At 36.4% G+C, this 13,137-nt stretch overlaps 1 protein-coding gene and 1 non-coding gene across 2 annotated transcripts; both read left to right on the top strand.

Annotated features, from left to right (window-relative positions):
- The first annotated feature begins 2,071 nt into the window (after positions 1 to 2,071).
- TRNAR-CCU (transfer RNA arginine (anticodon CCU)) lies at positions 2,072 to 2,144 on the top strand. The gene has a single exon. It is a non-coding gene; the product is annotated as a tRNA-Arg (tRNA).
- Positions 2,145 to 2,193: 49 nt separating this feature from the next.
- Positions 2,194 to 13,137, top strand: LOC112737740 (uncharacterized). Its single transcript, XM_025787800.3, has 19 exons — positions 2,194 to 2,706; positions 2,845 to 2,919; positions 3,433 to 3,583; positions 4,058 to 4,126; positions 4,219 to 4,391; positions 4,782 to 4,919; positions 5,424 to 5,549; positions 6,416 to 6,514; positions 6,797 to 6,917; positions 6,994 to 7,057; positions 9,111 to 9,165; positions 9,241 to 9,365; positions 10,191 to 10,264; positions 10,406 to 10,455; positions 10,557 to 10,643; positions 11,539 to 11,589; positions 11,661 to 11,744; positions 12,455 to 12,505; positions 12,721 to 13,137. The coding sequence occupies exons 1-19, from the start codon at positions 2,344 to 2,346 to the stop codon at positions 12,802 to 12,804; spliced, it is 2,040 nt and encodes a 679-aa protein (XP_025643585.1). The 5' UTR covers positions 2,194 to 2,343; the 3' UTR covers positions 12,805 to 13,137.

The raw sequence follows: 13,137 nt of genomic DNA, 5'->3' as shown, positions 1-13,137 counted from the left end.
CTGGTTGGAAAGGACAATATAGAGTTATCACACCTACAATTTGCAGATGACACTATTTTGTTCTGTACACCAGAGGAGGAAACCATCAGAAACTATGCCAGGTTGCTAAGGTGCTTTGAGATGATGTCAGGGTTATCTATTAACTTTGATAAATTAAGTTTAATCCCAATCAACTGTGAACAGTAGAGGACTCACAACATGTGCAACTTATTGGGATGCAAGGAGGCCAGCCTTCTAGTCAGATATCTTGGCATTTTTTTATGAGTGAACCTAAGACTGGTTAGGACTTGGAAATCGATAATTGACAAGGTTGAGGAGAAGCTCAGCTTGTGGAAAGCAAAAGTGCTCAATGAAGCGGGTAAGCTTGTTCTTATTAAATCTGTGTTAAATAGCTTGCCGGTGTACTACTTGAGCCTGTATAAGATGCCAAAGACAGTGGCAAAAAAGTTGATATTGCTGTAGAGGAGGTTCCTGTGGAGCAAGGAGGAAGGTAGAAATGGGTTGGCGCTAGTTAAGTGGGAGGTGGTTCAAGCCCCTAAAAAGGAGGGTGGGTTAGGGGTAGGTGATGCCGTGATTAGAAACACTGCACTTCTATTCAAGTGGTGGTGGCGGTTTTCAAGAGAAGAGTGCCCATTATAGAAGAAGGTCGTGTGCTCTTGCTATGACTTTAACCCAAATGTGATGTTATCGGCTCAGATATTACCTACTAGAGGGGGTCCATGGAAGGATATCTATCAACTACAGATTAGGGATAGTAATGTGAGAGATAAGATGATTGCGGGGTTGACTATGAAGGTGGGTGACGGAAGGAGGACTCGATTCTAGGAGGATGTTTGGCTACAAAGTGGTTCGCTAAAGATGAGTTTTTCGAGACTTTTCTCCATTTCAAATAAAAAAGGATCTGTCATAGGGGATTGTGGGTTTTGGGACGGGGTAGAGTGGATCTGGAACTTCCAATGGAGGCGAGAGTTATACCAATGAGAGATGGAATTAGTGGATCAATTGCATGAGACTTTGAGGCCTATTAAGCTAGCATATGATAAGCAAGACAGAATTGTTTGGAAGTTCGACAAGGAAGGTATATTTTCAACTAACTCTTTTGTGCATGTGATGCAGTCAGAAACCCTCCCGGACTAAATAACCAGTTAACAGCTTCACCAGAACCATTTGAAAATTAAAGGTTTGGTTCCGCTACGAGTGGAGTTATTTATTTGGTTTACTTTGATAGGAAGAGTAAATACAAAAGAAAGACTGCATAGGCTAGACATTATTAGTCATGGTTATAACATATGTGTTTTGTGTAAAAAAGACATTGAACATATTCACCACTTGTTTTTGGGGCTGTGAGTTTACTTGGCAGGTGTGGTGTCAATGGCTATCTGACTTTGGAAGATTGTGATCTATTCCGGGTTCATTAAAAGAACACTTTGAGAGCTGGACAGGTGTTGCTAACAAGAAGGGAGAGCGCAATAAGTGGCTCATATGCTTTTTTTTTGTTATTTGGAACGTGTGACTAGAGAAAAACGGGTGGATTTTCAACAAAAAAGAAGGGGTCAGAGTAGGTGTTCCAGAAATCTGTAATCAGTTATAGAGAGTGGAGTAGTTTGGATTCCTTCTTGATGGCAATGCCAGAAATGACATTAAGGATAGTTTTCTATTTTGGATTTACATGTTTGTTAGTTTTTGTCTCTCCACTGTGTTGTGTTGAGCTCTCTTATTAAAAGAAAAAAAAGATATTTATTAATATTTTTTAATAAATACTTAAAAAATATAATGGATATAAATTAATTAATAAATTATTGAAATATGAAAAATATAATTTAATACAAAAATAAAATAAAAAATATTTTTTTGAGAATAAAAATTAAAATTTTGTATAACTATTTAATTATAATTGGATCCATCAATCACCAAATTCCGTAATCTGACTAGATTGATTACGGTTCAGTTTCGTTAAGTACGCCGAAGAGGCAAAAATGCCGTTGAAAATTGAAATCCGGAAACGGGAAGGGTTACGACAAACAACTTAACATTTCTCTGATATAAGAAAAACACAATCGGAAAATTATTAGCGCCTGTAGCTCAGTGGATAGAGCGTCTGTTTCCTAAGCAGAAAGTCGTAGGTTCGACCCCTACCTGGCGCGATGTTTTAACTTTTTTTTTTTAAGAGGCTACCTTACGAGATATCCATCTCCAATTGTTAGTGATGCAACTCTAAAAAACTAAGGCTTCCTAAAACCCTCTCTCAGCAAAACCTCTTTCATCACTATTCCATGTCTCAGAGTAAGTGACACCAAAACCACCGAGTTCAGAGAGAACAACACACTTTAACTCTGGGTACTCATGGCAGGTCCTATCCTTCTTCGTTCTCTCTGGTCCTCCACAAGAAAATCCGCATCTTCTTTCAACTGTTCCTCTTCTCCTTCCTTTTCTTCTTCTAGATCCTTCCTCTACCGATTCAATCACTTCTCACGCGCCTTCTCTGCCGCCGCACCGGCCTCTTCCGCCGCCACATCTGCATCTACCCCCGGCGGCGCACTTGACCCCAGCCGCCTCCGCAACGTCGCCGTTATTGCGCACGTCGACCATGGCAAGACTACGCTCATGGATCGCCTTCTCCGCCAGTGCGGCGCCGATATCCCCCACGAGCGCGCCATGGATTCCATCACGCTTGAGCGCGAGCGTGGAATCACTATCGCTTCCAAGGTTGGCGCCATTTTCGTTTCACTGTCGAGTTGAAACTTCCCATTTTCGCAGATTTCACTTGTTATGTGAGAACTATTCTCACTTTCAATGTTTGAATAGGTTATGTTGATTTCAATGTAACTTCTTTTATTTTTGAAGGTTACGTCCATTTCGTGGAAGGAGAATGAACTGAACATGGTTGATACTCCAGGACATGCTGATTTTGGTGGCGAAGTAAGTCTCTAGTTTCATTCAATTGGCTTTTAGAAAGGTTACTGTTCTAAACATTATAATAGTTCACCAAATCAATTAGCAAGTGTTTTTATGCAATGGGAATTTGGAGTGTGATCAATTAGTATATAACCTGCTTGGTCATTGAAGTGTTTCTTTCATTGTAAAGATGGTACTCCTGGGTTCCTTCTTATCTTTCATTTTGCTTGAATCCGCAGTTGTTAAGAAACTTGGAATAAACAATCCTCAATTAATGACGAAAGAGAATAGTAGAATAAATTTTAACAACTTTTTACATATTTAAGGGTATAATTGATAATTCAATAATAAATTCCATGGAAAAAATGAGAGTGACAAACATTTCTGTTTCTGAAGATTATCCTTTACATCCTGATTTAATAAGATAATCTTTTTGTAACTTTTTTCTTTCTTATTGAATGTGAAACATCTCACTGAAAACTATATACTGGTTGTAGGGCTTGCGCTGTTCTCTCATTTTCTTGTTTTGATGAGTAGGTTGAACGTGTTGTTGGTATGGTTGAAGGGGCTGTTTTGGTTGTTGATGCTGGTGAAGGTCCACTTGCTCAAACAAAATTCGTTCTTGCAAAAGCCTTAAAGTATGGGTTGCGACCTATTCTTCTGCTAAACAAAGTAGACCGCCCTGCAGGTACTCCTCTAGTTCTCTGCTGTCACATTACATCCAGTAGAGTTTATGTATCATTAAATGTGGTAATGATGCTGTGCATATACATAAAGTAAGAAAAGTTGAAGGAAAAAGAACTAAGATATTTTTCTGTCATTTTGAATGCCATCTGATTTGGCAATCCATCCCTCTTGATATTTCTCTCTGTTTTTGAATTCCTCTGAGGTGGCATACATCCTCTTCCTATTTCTCTTTGTTTGGTCAGCCCTATGTTCAATGGTAGGCATTCCCACATGCCACATTTTTCACACTGAAACAGTCAAGTTACCCTAAGACAGTCTCAGATTCCTATTGTCATCAGCAGCCAGAAACAGTTGTTATCTTGGTTATCACTGGAAAACAAGAAATCTTTTTTCTGTCTCACCAATATGTTATTATTTGCACCATTTTGGTACTCTATATTTGTGATCTAATTCTTTTAAGTCATATATTTTGTAGTTACTGAGGAGATGTGCGATGAAGTTGAGAGCCTGGTGTTTGATCTATTTGCCAACTTGGGTGCTACAGGTAAATGGAAATATCTGATGTTTTGATGCTTGGTTGTTCTGTAACTTCAAATCCATTTTCTGAATTTTATTATTGTTACTGTATTTTTATAGAGGAGCAACTAGACTTTCCAGTTCTTTATGCTTCTGCTAAAGAAGGATGGGCATCTACCACGTTTACCAAGGATCCTCCTGATGAGGCAAAAAATATGTCACAATTGCTTGATGCCATTGTTTCACATGTCCCACCACCAAATGCAAACATTGATGCACCTTTCCAGATGCTGGTTGGTGTTTTAAAAAATTTGTCGAGTTTATTGTTATAGGCTGTGTACTGATAAGTTTCCTTTTGGGGTGTTATCATCTTCAACAATGCGGTTTTTCTTTTCTTTTTGTTGGCAATGAACTTTCCTCATCATTAAGTGAAATTTTATTGAGGGTTCATACTATTCAATTTGATTTACCCTTGCATTTTGTTAATTTATTAAAGTTAAATTTCAATTCCCTGTCTAAATCATCACAAGTCACAAATAATTACAAGGTTCCACAAGTTAAAAGAACAGTAGCTTTAGTAAATTTTGGTTTCAGTTTCTTTCTTTTGTACCCTCTTTGAACTAGTTGCTTTGGTGATGTTTACTAGGGATCAGTGAAAAACCATGCTTAATAGTGTTTTTCAGGTTTCAATGATGGAAAAGGACTTCTATCTTGGTCGAATTTTAACCGGACGCGTATATACTGGGGTTGTTCGTGTTGGTGACAGGATTCATGGATTACGTAATAAGGACTCTGTTGCTGAAAAGATTGAAGATGGAAAGGTTTGTGCAACTATGAGTGAATTACATCTCTATAGTTATAGTTGTAGATGGATGTTCTTAGATTGGTTATGGTATTATGATTGGTAAATTATAAGATCTAAATTCTCTTAGCTATTTTTCATCTAATGGGTAATTTATTAAATCATCCTATGAAAGCATTTTATTTTCCAGTTCCGTTAGTGTATTCCTAGAAATAGAAATGTGTTCTTTCTTCTTCTCCTTGTTTTCTTATTGTTGCTTCTAACCTATCAACAAGAGAACTTACATCTTGTTTAGAGTAGCATTAATGCTACAATGTGAGTGTGGAATGTTTTATTCCTTTTAGGGTGTCTTCTGGTACCACTTATATTCTCCTTATTTCTTTATTGTTTCTGTAAATTCAATTGCATATAAGCAAGCGGATTTACGTTTTATAAGTCTAATAGTATTTCCATGAAAAGAAACATTACTGGCATTGAATCAGAACAGGCCAGCTTTAGTTTTATATTGTTTTCCATCTTTTAGGTGGTGAAACTGATGAAAAAGAAGGGTACAAACATGGTTCTAACAGAATGTGCTGGAGCTGGTGATATAATTTCAATAGCTGGCTTGGCAAGTCCATCAATAGGCCACACAGTGGCAACAGCAGAGGTATATATTTTTTTTGTTCTCATCATACTTATCCCTTCTCCGAACCCTACATATGCTTTACACTGGATTGCCCTTTTTTTATACTTATGTCTTCTTATAGGACCATTTAACTTTGTGTGAAAAGGGCCATTGGTTGTTGATGGCCCTAAAGAAGTTTTACTAAATGAGAAGATAATGTAGAAAAAGAGGATAAGATATCCTCAGATTGATACAACATCTACAACCTAAATGATAAACCTTGTGACAATGCATCATCTTTTTGAAAATCAACTGGAGTTGGGGTGCTGCCAATTGTAGAGAAGATGGTATAATCTCACTTTAGGTGGTATGAACATGTTCAGAGAAGGCATGCGGAGGTTCCAATTAGGGGAGTTGATCAGATGGAAGTTAGTTCTATGGCTCACAATAGAGGAAGACCTAAGAAAACACAAGAGGAAATTATCAAAAGAGATTTAATATAAAGGACCTAAACATGTAACTGAACATCAAACATAAATCGCCATTGTTTTATTTTAAATTAATCGGTTTATTCATTAAAAAACCTAGTTATTTTTTTGAAAATGTTTTAGATATGCTAGTTTCACCAATTTGAAGTTTTAATTTTTACATTTTATTTTAACATGTTACTGGAAATTTACTTGATGTTAAAATCTGCTCTTTATTTTTGGATGATCTCTCAAATGAAAATACTAACTTAATGATTTAAACTAACTATCCATTTGTTTTACTGGTTGAGAAGAATGATCAGCTTTATATATTTTATTATGTTTGTATTTGATTTATACATCAACTTTGTATGCTGCATTTTGAGAATCCTACTAGCTTGAAATTGATGACTTGAGTAACATCATGATTTTATGTCCTAGGTTATGTCTGTATTACCCACAGTTGAATTGGATCCTCCTACAATTTCCATGACTTTTGGTGTAAATGACTCCCCATTGGCCGGTCGAGATGGTACTCATGTAAGTAATTTTACTTTTAACTTCTTTGTGGCCTTTAGTTTAATGTGTTTTATTAAGGAGGAGGTTTCCAAACGCATACCTGGCCTTCTATTGTCTTTGGAGCAGGATTCTATAGTTTTTTGCCCTAAGTTCTTATGTTCTTGTAGTTGTTGATCAGTGTATGCAGCAGACCTTCTATTGTCTTTGGAGCAGCATTCTATAGTTTTTTGCTATAAGTTCTTATGTTCTTATAGTTGTTAATCAGTCTATCAAGCAGATAGGTTAATGCTGAAATTTTTGTAGTTGACTGGAGGAAGAATTGGTGACCGACTGATGGCTGAAGCTGAAACCAACCTTGCCATAAATGTGCTTCCTGGCTTATCAGAATCATTTGAGGTTCAGGGAAGAGGAGAGCTACAGCTGGGTTTGTTCCTTTCTCTTAAACTGGGGTGATCCTTACTGTGGTTTCAATTGTATTCTGATGGCATGTATGTTAACAGGTATCCTGATTGAGAACATGAGACGCGAGGGATTTGAATTATCTGTGTCTCCACCTAAAGTCATGTGAGTATTGAAGTTATTAATAATGCTCCTTTTTCTTTCTTGGTGCCTGATTAAATGGTCCAAAGTTGTTTGGATCCCTGAAACTCCAAATAAGACATTGAAGAAAAGTTATTAATTTATACTTATTTTATGTTTTCTTTTAAAATTTGTTTGTTATTTTTCTTTTCTATTATTTTCTTTTGTTTGTTATTTATCCACATTTTTTTACACGTCCATGACACAACACTGCCATTGACCTTAATACCAACACCAACAAATACTCCATTAACAACACGAGCAATAAGAACAGGAGCCCTAACTCCACTCCAATAAAAACGCAAAATTTTTCTTGGCTGATTCATACAAATTTGCATGGGCTATTTTGTGCTTATTATCAATTGAGACTAATGAACTGAAAGAACACCAAATTCGATCGAGAAATTTGAGAAATTGGGTGAAATCAAAACTCCAATTGTAGTAGTTCATAGTGTCTTTGAGGTATAAAGAAGCCACGAATTGAAGGCTAGGTTTTATTCGTTGTTGAAGCACTCTTTGGTTATGGATAGAGAACACTGTAAAATGGGTGCAAAATGGAGTTCAAATCAGGCCTTCAATGGCAGAACTCGATTTGGGGAGGAGGATGGCTGCCCTTGTCCTTTTTGATGCGTGAGTTATTGTAGTTGATCTGAGACTTTTAAGGGTGTGGCTACTGCTGAAAGTGAACTTTATGTCTAAGATTTGGAGAAGTTTGACATTCTTTGAAGCAGTCAACATTGAAACTAAAGGAGAAGAAATTAGGATGTGGTGGATGTCTTTGACAAGGGAAATGATAATGGTTTGGTGTGTGGTGGTTAATGATGGAGAATGATGGATGATGATGCTCGGTGGTGGTGGTAGTGGTGGTGGTAGTGGAGGGTGAATGGTGTTGTTGGAAAAAGTTGGAAGATGAAGGAGAGAAGAATGAAAATGGTGGAGGCAGAAACAGTGTGTTGGATTAGTGGAGAAAGAGATGAAGAGTGGTAGTGGATAAATGGAGGATAAAATAGGGAATTCATAACTATATAACTAAGGATATAATAGATATTTCAACAATTTTTACAATTCAATATGGATGTTTGAAACTCCAAATATCTTGGGACCACTGTAACATTCACCTTCTTTCTTTTTCCTCCTCCTTAATTTTCAGTCTTGACCAAGTGTGACTTAGCATGTTTAACACGCATATGGGTTTGGCAAGCTGTTTAAAAACCAACTAAATTCTGTAGTCTTTCTTGCACTTTCAGATATTTTGATTTTAACTGTTGAACAACTCTTGTGAATATTTAAGCTACTTGGTAGATGCCTAGTAATGGTTGACATCACAAATACAATTCCTCATTCAAGATTTTGTTTGCCTTGAACTAACAAGACACAAGTCTGGTTATGATAGACTGAAGTTAATGGCCCGTTAGAATCAAACTCACATGCACTTGATCATTAGAGTAATACACACCAAAGACCAACATTTTTTGGGATGTCACAAGTAGGATGCTCACAAATGATTTTTCATATCTCCTATCAGAAATTATAGGGAAAACATGGAACAGGATGTCAGATAAATGTAATTAATGTGGTCATATCCTGAGAAGTGCAAAACACTAACCTAACACTCCTTTTTGCAATGGTATTTGAGATCAAGAAGTCAAGTACAAGTCCATCCCAATAACATGACTAACATAGTAAGTCCCAAAACAACCCACACCACGAATAACAACGAATTAGCATGGTGCTTGTGTCTTTGGGTGGATCTGGTGCTGGTCAATGTTTGGTGCCATGAGGCTTTACACACACCCTTGCTTTTATCTTAAACTTGTCTTTTATTTATGTATTCTCCAGTCATAATGCATGAAACTTTTTCTTGTCATCAAATTGATCTTGAGGGGTCTACCAATGTAAAATATTTTATCTGTCCAAATGTTGTATACTTGTTGGTGGTCCACTGATTTTGATTTCCTGAATATATACATTTTTTAGGGCTCACGTTTTTCATTTTCTCATGCTTAATAGTTGAGGTTCTTTTCTATTACTTTATTAGGTATAAAAGTGAAAATGGTCAGAAACTTGAGCCAATAGAAGAAGTCACAATTGAGGTAATAGCAATTTGATTTTCACATTATTCTAGTCCGAGAGTTTGGTTGGCTAAATTCATGTTGGATCTATCACAGGTAAATGATGAGCATGTTGGATTGGTAATGGAAGGCTTGTCTCACAGGCGAGGCGAGGTCACAGACATGGGTCCTGTGTCAGGAGCTGTTGGTCGGACTAGACTGACTTTGACTTGTCCATCAAGGTTAGAACAGTTGTTTCTATCTATCCATCTATATCTTAAATTATTTTTATTTAGTATTTAGCCCTATCCCATAGCCCATGGGGAGAGGATTGAGTGAGAAGCAGTAGTTAATTGTGATTGAGAAGAGTAAATTTGCATTGTTGGATCTTATATCAATGGTCAAGGGAGAAAGGAAGGGGGGGAGGGGGTTGTGTGGCTTTCTATAGTGACTATTTGACTTCTAATATTCACCATCCATATATGGTAATACTTGCCATGTTTACTCTTCTGATTCATAATAAACTACACCTCTTACTAAATATTTTGTCCATCAGACTGTACATACCTGGTTTTGATAGAATCACATTGGTCTATCATTTTTCTTTCTTTTTTATCCATTGTGCTTTTTCTTCGGATAAGGATAACATGTTGCAATCCTTGTGGTTTTCTTTTAAATATTGCTCTAAAATGACCAGGAAAGAATATTGTAAGGGAGAAATCTCTTATTAATTGCCTCTTAAATAATTAAACATCAGTTAAATAGTCTGACCTAATTTTTATAATTTCCACTCAAATATAGTTTTTGCCAGTGATTCAAACAAGGCTTGGACGTATCTTACTAACGAAGTCCATATTTTTGGTAGAGGGCTAGAACTTTATCACAGCCTATTGATGTAACTGAGTAATTTGAGCTCATGGAGTTTAGCCCCATGGCTGGTAATAAAATATTTTTACATTGTGATCAATTGAGACATAAGTTTTTTCACAACACACTTATAGTGAAATCAAATCATGTGCAGCATTCAACAAGTCTAACAAGTAACTTCTTCATTGTTGCTTGTTCAGGGGCTTGGTTGGTTACAGGAGTGTGTTCAGTAGTGACACTCGTGGAACTGGATTCATGCATCGAGCTTTCCTTTGTAAGCATTCTCCATATGCTTGATTATCTTGCTAACTCCTTATATCTTTTTTTTTTTGTTGTTGTTGAGAATTTCCATGTTTATAATGCAGCCTAGTTTAGCATCAGGCTTATTTATGTATGTTTCATTGTTATTTTGCAGCATATGAAAAATTTCGAGGACCTCTTGGCAATGTTAGAAAAGGAGTACTGGTAAGTTTGTCTACTGCTGTCCTACTTCTGCATTTCATGAGGGTAGTATGGCCCCAATTTTTAACACTGCACTTATCATGTGTCTTTTGCCTTTTGTATAGGTCTCAATGGGTTTTGGTACAATCACAGCTCATGCATTGATGAGCTTAGAAGCACGGGGGATTCTTTTTGTAACTCCTGGAATGGAGGTTAGAATTTTCCATGTTTTTCATGTATTATGGCTATGTTCTTGGTCCTTACTACATATGCCCCCCCTCACTCACAAACTATCTTTGTTTACATTTGTTATTATGCATAAATTATTCATGTGCCCATTGCCTAAGCTTAGATTTTCGGGAGAGTTATTTCACAAAATGGTACAAGATCCTTTGTAACCAGGTGGTATTGAGTTTCATTCCTTAAATGCTCATTCTTCTACAGTTCATATTTAGCACAAGATAAGGCTGGCTTATGCCTTGTTCACTTTTTAAGTCCGAATTATAAAGGATTCTTGCATGAGCTTGTGTCATAAAAACATTCATATTTTTGTGAAAATAATAATAACCATTCAATGATTTCACCTGACAGGCTAACATTTTAACCTGTTGGGAGCGATAGTTCATGACAATCTTTATTGTCATTTTGTTTTTCCCACTAGGGCTGATCATGAAATCTGCTCACTACGCATGTTTATTTGAGATGTGATTTTATTTTTATATCAGTATGAGTAAGCATTGAGTCCATGTTTTCACTGTAGCTACACTTAGGATACCCACTTATCTGAACACAGAATTGTATCATTTCTAAGATGGATTGTTGTAATTACTCGTGTTCATGGTCTTGCGAGAAATTTATACTGCATTCTCCTTTTTATTCCGCAAGGGAGCTTGGGGAAGCCAAATAAGTATACTTTAAACAAGAAGTTTCACTTGTTAGTTATTATATATTTTTAGTTTTGGGACAACAATCTAGCAGTTACTTTTCCTGCAAAATACAAGGGTTCTTGATTTTTCATTGCTTAATGATGTAGTCTAGCTTTTGCTTGTAGTGCATCCATAAGTTCATTGTATATGCTGCCTGTAATTATTGTTCTTGGTTTTACAGGCATATGATGGGATGATTGTGGGAGAACATTCACGAGACACAGATCTTGATGTAAGTATTCTTATCCTGAGTTTAAGTGTTATTTCAAAGTCAGTGACTCACTTACAGACTTGATATTGCAGATCAATCTGGTGAGAGCTAAAGAGCTTACAAATATTCGTGCTGCTACCAAGGATGAGAATGTGAAGCTGTCTCCCCCACGTCTCGTATGTATTTATGTGCCAGAAATTTATGCTCATGTCTTCAAGACAAATGAGAATTTTGATAGTATATAACCTTGTAGGGTGCATGGATTCCTGTGCATTCATACATTAGATGTCTGGCAATGAGTTATAGCTTTCCTCATTCCATGTTCCTAAGCATCAATTTCTCAACTCATAAACAGCTGAATTTATGAACTTGTGTCGACCTGAATAATGGGGAACTTTAAAATTCAAATCGGTATTCATATTCCCACTGAATGGTGAAGAATTTTGTTAAGGTGCTATTTGTATGGGTTAGTTTTGAGTATGTCAAATGGTGAAGTAGTGAACTATCAATATGTTCTGGTTATCCCAGAATGTTTCAAGGAACCCGGCAGCTTTCATGTTTCCTTTAGGGGGTGTGTGGTTGGGAGAATTATAAATAATTTCTAGAAATTTTAAGATGGGAATATCATATTCCTATGTTTGGTTCAAAGTTTGAAAAGCTATTCCTAAGTAAGTTTGATTCCAGGGAATCAAAATACCATCATTTCAATTCCTACCTTTCCCCTGGGTATATTTGATTCCCATGGGAATGGAATCCAAGTAACAAAGTAATACTTGAACCACACACCTCCTTAGAGTCTGCATGACATGAAGTATTTAGTGGAAAAGCTGCAATATGAAGTATTTCCTTTCATGTTTGTTCTTATCTTGTGTTTATGCTGCTGCAGATGACACTTGAAGAAGCTATAGGTTATGTGGCTTCAGATGAGCTTATTGAGGTTAGTTTTAGCTTGTGATTCACTCTTCCATAAAACCATTCACTTGTATTTTGTTATGAAAAGATGCATGTCCTTCTTTCTCAAGTCCCTTTCCTTGAACCTCATTCACAACGATGTCCGATGAATTGTGTCTATAATTCCACTGATTCTTCCAATTTCATAAATGAATTTGTTTATGTTCATTTTTTCTTGCGTTTTCTTTTGTTTTTGCGAAGGTTACCCCAAAGGCCATCCGTTTACGGAAGAAATATCTTGACGTTAACAAGCGTAAGGCCATGAGCAAAAAGCCAAAGGAATGAGGATTGAGGAGTTTCACTCTCCATCAAATTTTGTAAGATTTAATTTATTCGGTGTATGGTATAGTCATTACAAACTCCCGCCCCCCCAAACCATATAAGGTTCCACCTAAATTCAAGTAATGTAGTGCAGGAACTGCAAAAAGAAAAATTCTATGGTTAGTGATAAGGTAACTCAATTTTGTATTTCTTTATAAAAAAGGCAAATAATTGGCAAAAAACAAGTTGCCAATTGTTATGTAATAGCAAAATACGTTAGTGTAAAAGCCATGAATACGAAGTGGTCAGAGATGAGAGTTTATTTACTTAATATTTTGTTAATGGTTTTGCTTGACA

This window comes from Arachis hypogaea, chromosome 13, assembly GCF_003086295.3.
Source record: "Arachis hypogaea cultivar Tifrunner chromosome 13, arahy.Tifrunner.gnm2.J5K5, whole genome shotgun sequence".
In the NCBI taxonomy this organism is placed as follows: Eukaryota; Viridiplantae; Streptophyta; class Magnoliopsida; order Fabales; family Fabaceae; genus Arachis; species Arachis hypogaea.
Note: the sequence above shows the minus strand (reverse complement) of the source record. Positions and strands in the feature narration are given on the sequence as shown.